General features: G+C 36.9%; 1 protein-coding gene across 3 annotated transcripts in view; it reads left to right on the forward strand.

The window, feature by feature from the left end:
* Window positions 1-2,032: 2,032 nt before the first annotated feature.
* Window positions 2,033-9,939, forward strand: part of PTGR2 (prostaglandin reductase 2) — a 19,523-nt gene continuing 11,616 nt past the window's right edge. Inside the window, exons 1-3 of one of the 3 annotated variants that reach the window (XM_008584065.1) lie at window positions 2,033-2,275; window positions 6,088-6,172; window positions 7,312-7,430. In XM_008584065.1, the coding sequence (XP_008582287.1) occupies window positions 6,136-6,172; window positions 7,312-7,430 (156 nt within the window). In that variant the 5' untranslated portion in view covers window positions 2,033-2,275; window positions 6,088-6,135. The remainder of the gene's footprint in view (window positions 2,276-6,087; window positions 6,173-7,311; window positions 7,431-9,939) is intronic. The other 2 variants (XM_008584058.1, XM_008584053.1) reach the window with 2 other exon arrangements.

A 9,939-nucleotide genomic window follows, 5' to 3' on the forward strand; every position in this document is an offset into this window, starting at 1 on the left:
TTCTCTAGGATGTATGTTTAGGTTTGAATGTGTGTCACTATGAACAATTATTACCTCCATGGAAAGGTATTTACTTAGCATCAAATCATCTCTGATGTTGCACTAAGTGCTATATATCATGCAGGTTGGACAGACTTGAATTCTTTCTCCTGAGTAATTTGCAATCTAACAGAGATAACTACACAGGCAATCATATGAGGTCATTTTAATTTAAAAATAATTCAATGAATGACTATACAAACATAGCATATTAAATATCTATGTTTATTATGTTTGAGTGAAACAATATGTACCATAATTTTTGGATCGGGTAGAGATGAGAAGAACTGACACCTCCCTCTAGTTAAGTCTGGAAAATGATTGCTTTAGGAATTGTTTGACTGATGAAAGGGAGGCAGTACAAAGGTCTGCAAGAGGGGAAAGAGAGGGGAATTCCAGAATTATGGCAAATATAGCAAAGAGTTAGGTGCCTGGATTAGGCAGGAGAACTTGCTCCCTTACTTATTAATTGCTTAACCTGGCAGTACTTAACTGATTTAACCTGATTTTCTCATTCATAAAATGGGAATGATAGTAATAGGACTGTTTTGAAAATTAAATCATATACAGAAAAAAATCATACAAGGCATTATCTAACTCAAACTAAGTATTACATAAATGATAATAATCTTTACTGTAAGAAAAAACTTAGAAAGTAGAGGAGAAACAAGATGAAAATGTACCTATAAATCCTTCACTCATTTCTTGAATTTTTTGGAATGGGAACTCGTTTTGGGGAGAAAAATCATACTTGTTACAAGGAATTCACAGGGCCTAGAATCAAGAGAGGCAAAACTAATTTAATATTGCAGGGTTTAAACTATTACTTTTAGTCTATTTGAGCATTTTCTTTTTCATCAGTTGGTTCAAGTTATTACAACAAAAAGGTTATTGAAGTGCTACCTGTACATGACAGATAAAAGAGATTAGCTCCTGCCTGAAGGTGTTTGCAAAATATTATAATTCTCCCAGTCCTTACCTGAAGCTTTCCCAAACGAGTAAAAATGTTCAGAGGTAAAGTTACCAGGAGCTCCAATCTTGTATAATGATTGCTTCCCCGCTCCCTTGCTCAGTATCCCAGTCATATTTCAGCTACTCTATACCATGATTTGTGCTGAGCTATTAGTTCCGACGTGAATACAATGTAAACAGCTTATTCCTGTCTAATTCAGGAAGGTCTCTCTTAGGGTCTGAAGTCCCTGGGGATCCAAAGCTGTCCTAGGAATAAGCCCGACGTGAATACAATGTAAACAGCTTATTCCTGTCTAATTCAGGAAGGTCTCTCTTAGGGTTTGAAGTCCCTGGGGATCCAAAGCTGTCCTAGGAATAAGTCTTGCTCAATTTAGTCCAGCACAAAAGCAGGCGATTAATACTTAATGAAATGGAGAAATTAACCCACACTGGGAAATCCATCTTTGAGGAATTTGGTATTCTTTGTGAAATAAAAGACTACGCCGTGTTGTAAAGATCGCGAAAGGACCTCGGGCCAGCAGCCTGTAGAGAGGGGTTTTAATCCTAGCCCTGCTCTAAGCAGCTGAAAGGTGGTTAGCTCTCCGAGCCTCAGTTTCCCCATCTATAAAACAAGGGGTAGGCTTGACGGTCCCTCTCTCAATGTAATTTCCCAGCCCGATGTTCTGGAAGAAGTCCACAAAACGAATAAAATCCCTTCAAGCACTGCTAGATGTGAGCTCACTGGTTGAGGCTGAACGGTCTGCTCTTCGGGTCCAAGCAGTAGGGGCGGCCACAGGACACCAACCCCTCTTAATTCATAAACACACTTTGCTCAGACTAGTGACTATCCTCTGAAAACCCGCATTTTCCCCGCCTCTCAAGCACACGTGGCTGGGCCCCAGGAATCTTCCCCGAACTTCAAGCCTCCGCCCCCAGGAGGGGAGGGGCGAGGAGGCGTGCCTAGTTGTGCGCCTGCGTACTGAGGTCGGAGGCCCAAGGTCTTGCCCCAAGCCGGGGTCGTGCAGCGAGCCGTTCCCTTCCCGATAAGTCACGCGAGATTTCCCCTCAGCTCTGCTTCGGTGAGTGGCGCGCGAGGGCCCGCGAGTGCTGAGGCATCCGGCGGCGGGTCGCACCGCTGCGGTAAGAAGTGTCAACTCCGAGCCGCGGTGACTTCCAAGTTTCCTCCCGGAGCTACTGGCGAAGCTGGCGTCATTGCCCAGGACAGTAGGATAGGGAATGCTCGAGAAGCAAAAGCCGTTCTTTTCTCTCTCTTAACTGTTGAGTGGTAAGCAACCTCGTTCGGACATAATTGATTTAGGTGAATTGGGGCTTTGATTTAACACGTTTACTGAGCAGCTGCCTGGTGCCAGGCATAGGGGGTGGACATAAATCATTGAACAAAGCACACACGGATCCTTATCCTCTTCGTGCTGACGGTCTGGGAACTCAGTTTGAAGTTCTGGGCTGTAGACGCAGACCTTTAGTAATTTCTCCATAAATAGTTGGTAGTGGGCCCGTAGAGAAAGGTGAGGTCGCTGAGAAAGGGAGGAGCTCGGCAGGAATCCCCACGTACAAGACTTGGAGAGAGGAAGGAAGAAACTAGAAGACCCAAAGGAGCCGTGAGGACTGGCAGAGAGTCAGGACACGTCTTATTACAGGTCGTGGTCAACAGAGGAATTTGTGGCACAGTGATTGAGCAAGAAGATAAGGATAGGGAAAAAAAGATAAGGACAGAGAAGTGCTTTATTAAAAGGTGCTAGGAAGCTCATGTGATGGAAAAAGCCCATGTGATGGAAATGGTGTGTGTTGTGTTCGAATATGAGTTCTAGTGTTATTACAAATTTCGACCTTGGACAAATTATTCAACCTCCCTGTACCTCCCTTTCTTCATCTATACAATGAAGACTAGGATATTACCAATCTCATAGGTTTGCCGGGGGTAGGGAGGTAAAACAAGAAAATGAATGTAAAGCCTTTAGCCCAGTTCCTGACACTTAGATATTATTTTGGAATATTACTTAGAACCGATTAGGAGCCCACTTAATATCATACCAGGCAAATATGATTTGCTGAGGTTTTCCCCCGACTTGTGATGAGTGTAACACTAGCACTCCCTCTTTTTGTGATCTTGAACTTGGTGTGGCTTATTTTAGATATTAATTTTATGACTTAGTCAACTTCTTTATATCTTTGATGTATTGTTTGTTGTGCCATTGAGGGATATTGTGCAATTATCTTACATTATTTAGTTGTAGTATTTGACACTTGAAAAGTTTCTAATTTAATACAGAGGAAGAGAAGGTTAATAGTGTACTTTTCATGCTAAGCAGATACAGTATCTACGGTATGCATATTTTAAAGAAATAAACATACTGTTGAAAGTAATTAGAGAAGAGGGCAAATATGAAACTTCATTTGGAAAGACTTCTTGGAAAATTTAGCCATCGTGGTGCTGTTAATGACCACTTAAGGACAGTTTGGACCCACTGATTTTGGATGAACTTTGCTTTCTAACCCTTATACATAATTTACAAACATGGTGGTTTAATGGAAAATTCCCTTTTGAAAATATATTTAGCCCTACAAGACATTGTGGATTTCTTGATGTGATGAAATAGGATGCATGCAACACCACCTTTGAAGATTCTTGCCTAAAAAAAATTGAACCTGAATTTAATCAAGCCTCTAGATCTAACCGCCAGTAACCTGTAAGGGGAGGAGATAGAAGAACAAGATAAATGACATCATGAGGAAGCAGAGGACATTCTACAGACAAAAAAATGAAGAAACAGATTAATGGCATGAGGGCTGGCCGGTTAGCTCACTTGATTAGAGCGAGGTGTTGATAACACCAAGGTCAAGGGTTTGGATCCCTATACCAGCCAGCTGCCAAAACAAAACAAATCAATGGCATGAAATAAAAAGGGAAGAGAGACTCAAAATGTGTGTGGACCTCGAATCCTGATTCTAGTGAACCAACTGTAAAAAGACATTTTTGAGACAATTAGGGAATTTGAATATGCACTAAGTTTTAGATGATATTAAGGAATTAACTGTACTATTAATTCTTTTGGGTGTAATAATGGCATAGTGTTTATGTTTAAAACAATCTGTTATCAGAGATGCCTAACTGAAGGATTTTTGGGTGAAATGGAGTGATGTCTGGGATTTGCTTTAAGTGGAAGCTGGAAAATGTTGTCTTTTAGCTGGGCAGCATTGTGTCCAGAAGGAGAGAATGGATATGGAGGGCAATTAGTCATTTATGTCACAACCAGTGAGATTATAAAAAGTAAGGAAACGAATAGGACGTATTTCTGTGTTCTTCATTCTGTCTTTCTGAATGTCAGTAAACCAGACATTTAGTTCTTAATCAGGAGCAGAATTCCTCTCCTCCAGGATAGGGTACCTGCTGGAGAGTTTCACATTGCCATATGACTGTATATGTAAAAGCCCTGTTTGGGGGAGATTGTGGGGAAATAGTGGAAAGAGTGAGGACATGTGAGATCTGGGATGAGGAGATTTGTGTTTCAGTCCTACCTCCTCTACTTTCCTGTTCTGTGATCTTGGGCACAAACAGTACCTCGACTTCCTTCTGTAAAATGAAGATAGTAATATATTTACCTATATAACTTTGTTATAAGGAATAAGTAATGGAATCTGTGTGAAAGCTCTTTGTAAATTAATAGTTTCATCTCCATATAAATACTATGTTAAGCAACATTTGAAAAGATATCCCATGATGACTATTTAACATTTTGGGGATGTATATATAAACCTCAGGTCTGTGGAAGATACTCAGATACTGTATAGGATACAGAGAAATATGAAGAAATTCAAGGATCCTTTAAATTTAGAAACTTTTTGAGTGGAGTCATGAATAAATGAAATTACCTAGTGATACAAGGTAAGGGATTATTAAGTATTAGATGGATTTACAGATATTTGTTAAAGGTGTAAGTGTTACTGTATAAAATCTTTACGTTTAGAAATGATGGTAAGGGCTAAGTATGTTGCAGTGTAAAAAATAAGTGATTGATGAAATTTTTCGTTGGGCTTCTCATTGTTACTGGTATTAGGTACTAAAGATGATAAAACAAAATATCTAATGAGAAAAGACAGAAATGGTAAATAAATACATTAATTTTTTTAAGAAAGGATATTATTTGCATAATATCTTAAAAATCAGACAACTTAAACATGTAGTATGGATATTTTTATGTAGTGGTTAAAAGATTGGCTCTGGAATGTCAGACAGGTTGGGTTTGAATCTTGACCACTTCCAGTAAGTGCTTAAGCCCGGTAGGATACAGTTTCCTTGTTTGTAAAGTGGGGAAAATAATAATACTTAATAGAGTTGTTAGGAGATTAAATGAGAGAACATTCTTGTCTATATAAAGCACTCACAGCAGTGCTTCACACCTAGTAACACTAAGCGTTTGATTTTCTCATTTTTACTGATGGATAAAGTAAGTGAAGCAATTTTCAACGAGTCAGATAGTGCCAGCACTGGAACTTCATTGTGCTGCTTTCATTAGCTCAAATTGTAAACCCAGAATAAACTGATCCTTTACTTGTTTGGCCATTCTATGTTACAGAATTTTTTATAAGGTGAGAATGTAAAAATGTCTTTGATGTATTATTACTTGTATAGTGAGCAAAACTACTAAGGAATTTTCATTTTTGATAAATGAATAAAAGAACTTTTGAAAATTTGGTTACATCTCAATTAAGCAGTTAGTATTTTTATTTTGCCACTAGATTAACTGGCTAGCTCTGGAGGAGTATATCATGTTTTCTTTTAATCAAGCCTAGTAGGAGGCTTGATCATGATGGTGTGAAGATGAATGTGCTTGAGTTATCTGAGGCCAAAAATATTTTGTCTCCCTCAGTCTTCAGTGAACTTACTTGTTCTATTAGCTAAGAATTCTAACTAGATATAGTCTTTCTTCATATATTTGCTCTGACAAGTGCGTATATCTTTTTTGGATCCTAAATGTGATTTTTCCTCTTTCAGAAACACAAGTGCCTTCTTTTTTATTTTTAAATTGTTGAATACTTAAAATCTTTCTTGTGATTTAAAAAATTTTCTATTTATAGGAGTTGTTTTATATAGGAATCTTCTAAGACCACTGCACAAACAGGGTGATGATTGTACAAAGAGTGGTACTGAATTCTCGACCTGGTATGTATTTGTCTGTGATGAATGAACAACTGTGGTCTTTGATAATTATTAATGCAAATGGAGGAATAAAAATTAATATGATGTCAATGTGGTGGATTAGGGTAGTAAGATATTAACACTATTCAATTTATTAGAATAAACTCTAAACAATATAATATTCAGTTTTTCAAGTGATAACTTATCAAGGCCGTTTGTTGATGAGAAATCACAACATTTGAAAGGTTATATTACAAATATGTGTGGCTTTTGTTTTTTCTTTATAGTATGTATCATTGGTTCTTAAAATTTGCTTTTCTATTTTATGCGAAACATACTGACTTATGTCAGTGGTGACATCTAACCTGAATCATAGAAGCTTAGGTATGGAAGTAGCCTGAGGGGTTTGGGTCCACTATTGCATTGGTTTTGCTGCCCACCTACTTTGTGACCTGGAGGAAGTCACTTAACTTTTCTGACCTCAGTTTTAGTAAAGTGAGCAGTTAGATTAAAATCTTTGTTCTGTTCCCACCTTGAAAATTCAGCGATTCTATGAATAAGAAATTTGCTTATGTTAAACATAACTGAAGATGAGTACATTTTTAGTGATGACATTTTCAGCTTGCACGTTTTTCTCATACTTCAAAATTTCTAATTTCCTAATTTTTAAGACTTTACTTTTTAAAAAAACTAAATAAAATAAATAAAAATAAACATTCATTTAAGTTTTTGTTTGCTTTATAAAATGAGGAAGGAAAGTTTACCTAACTCTTTACATTGGCTGTTGTGGTGTTTCTGATACTTTGTAAATTTTAATTTTCATAATTTAAAAAAAATCTGAGTGTGATTTTTCACTTTTTGAAATCCTCCTATAATTTTAAACTAGATGAGGTGATTTACTTGTAATCATTTTAAAAAAGAAAATATGAAGTTTATAGCTATATTCCAAAAGAACTTTTTTGGGAAAATCAGGAGCATTCAAAGCTATTTGAAAAATTTATGTTGAGTAATTTCTACAGTTACAGAGAAATTACAAAATAGTATAGATTTATTCATGCCTTTATAGAAAGGGAGAACTCTGAATCTTAGAGTGGTCATTCAAAGAATAATAATTGTAAAGGAAAGTGACTTTTTGACTTCATATTTTTTGCTTAATATTTTAGGAAAAGATGGTAATCCAGTGGCAGAGAATTTCCGAATGGAAGAAGTCAGTTTACCAGATAATATAAATGAAGGACAAGTACAAGTTAGAACTCTTTATCTTTCTGTGGATCCTTACATGGTAAGAATCAAGATGTTGTGACTTGGTGAAAAATAATTTTATTTTTAGGCTGGCTGGTTAGCTCAGTTGGTTAGAGCACGGTGTTATAACATGTCAAGGGTTCGGATCCCCTCATCTGCCAGCTGCCAAAAAAAAAAAATTTTTTTTTTTATTTTATATTTTCCATGTTGGTGTGTCTGAATTTTATTGTGCAGTCCTTATAATTGATAAATATTTGAGCGGTTGTATCTTGATACCTGTGAATTACAGATTACCTTTATTTTTATTCACTAGTGTTAATTAAGGAATGTTGTAGAAGGGATGTATTTATAGTAGTAGTACTTGTGTTAACTCAGTTCTTCCATATGTCCATATCACTTCCCAGTAGTCAGTAAAGCTTGAAGATAGTAAAATAGGGTTGGAAATTCTTCCAGATAGGTCTAGTTTACAAAGCAGGCTATGTACAAGATCTTTGTTAGAGTTGATCTCTTTTTGAAAAGAACTCACTTATGCTACCTCTAAATAAAGGAAATTTATTAAAAAGGTATTTATTGCCTATGACTACAACTGAGGAAGCCATCAGGCACAGGGACTTAGGCTCTAAGGGTTGGCATCTTACTCTGCTTCTCTCAGAGGTCACACAGTCTCTTCTTTCCTTTATTCCTAACTTCACGTCATGGCCATGACAAGCACATGTCTACCCATCAGTTTACCTACTGATATTAGTAGCCTCAAGGCTTCCTATGTCTATCTTTATGCTAGTACTTCACTGTCTTGATTACTATAGCTTTGTAGCAAGTTTCGAAATTAGAAAGTGTGAGTCTTTCAACTTTGTTCTTTTTCAAGATTGTTTTGGCTATAGTGGATCCCTTGAATTTCTGTATGAATTTTAGAATCAACTTGTCAGTTTCTGCACAGAAGCCAGCTGGGGTTTTGGGGGGTATTGCTTTGAATCTGTTCGTCAGTTTAGGGCATATTGCCATCTGTGATGGGTAGTTTTATGTCTCAACTTTACTAGGCCATGGGATGCCTGGACAGCTGGCTAACCATTATTTCTGGGTGTTTCTGGAAGAGAATAGCATTTGCACTGGCAGACTGACTGGAACAGATGTTTCTCTCCAATGTGGATGGACATCATCCAGTCCATTGAGGGCCTGAATAGAACAGAAAGGTAGAGGAAAGTTGAATTAACTCTACCTGACTGCTTAAGCTGGGGCATTGATCTTCTCCTGCCCTCTGAGCTTTTAGTTCTCAGGCCTTCATACCTGGACTGGAATCTACACCAGCTCTTCTGCTCTCAGGCATTTGAACAACACCAGTGGCTTTTCTGGGTCTCTTGCTTGTAGATAGCAAATAATGGGACTTCTCAGCCTTCATAATTGTGTAAGCCACTATCTTATAATAATCTACACCAGCTCTTCTGCTCTCAGGCATTTGAACAACACCAGTGGCTTTTCTGGGTCTCCTGCTTGTAGATAGCAAATAATGGGACTTCTCAGCCTTCATAATTGTGTAAGCCACTATCTTATAATAAGTCTCTTTATATACATGTATATATCTTATTGGTTCTGTTTCTTTGGAGAACAATGACACCATCCTAATTCACTGATCCACGAACACATGATGACTTTCTACTTATTTTGGTGTTCTTTAATTTATTTCAGCAATGTTTTGTAGTTCTCAAGAATATAAATTTTGTACTTGTTTTGTTAGATTTTGTCCTTCTTTCCTTCCTTCTTCTTCTTCTTCTTTTTTTTTTCTTTTTTTGGTGGCAGGCCAGTATGGGGATCTGAACTTATGATCCTGGTGTTACTAGCACCATATCCTCCCAAGTGAGCTAACTGGCCATCCACTTTTGTTAAATTTATTATGAAGTATTCTATTCTGTTTGATGCTGTTGTAAATGGAATTTTTAAAAAATTCATTTTAAGATTGTTCATTGCTAGTGTATAGAAATATAATTGATTTTTGTATCTTGATCTTGTATTCTGCAACCTTGCTGAACTTGTTTATTACCTCTCATCGTTCTTTTGGTAGATTCTTTAGGATTTTCTATGATCATGTCATCTATAAATATAGTTTTATTTCTTTCTTTCTAAGTCTTTTATTTCATTTTCTTGCCTAATGACCCTGACTACAACCTCCAGTACAAAGCTGAATAGAAATGGTGAGAGTGGGCGTCCTTGTCTTGTTCCTTATCTTAGGGGAAAACATTCATTGTCTTTAACCATTAAGTGTGATGTTAACTGTGGGATTTTTATAGGTGGCCTTTATCAGGTTGAGGAGGTTTCCTCCTATTCCTGGTTTGTTGAATGTTTGTATCATGAAGGGGTGTAGATTTTTAAAAGATTGTGGTAAAATATATATAACATACAATTCAATTTACCATTTTAACCATTTTAAAGTGTACAATCCAGTAGCATTAAAAACATTCACACACACACACACACACAAAAAAAAAACATTCACAGAGTTGTATAGTCATCACCACTTTTAACTTCTAGAACCTTTTCATTATCCTAAATAGAAA

Source organism: Galeopterus variegatus, unplaced genomic scaffold (genome assembly GCF_000696425.1).
Source record: "Galeopterus variegatus unplaced genomic scaffold, G_variegatus-3.0.2 Scaffold101, whole genome shotgun sequence".
Taxonomy (NCBI): domain Eukaryota; kingdom Metazoa; phylum Chordata; class Mammalia; order Dermoptera; family Cynocephalidae; genus Galeopterus; species Galeopterus variegatus.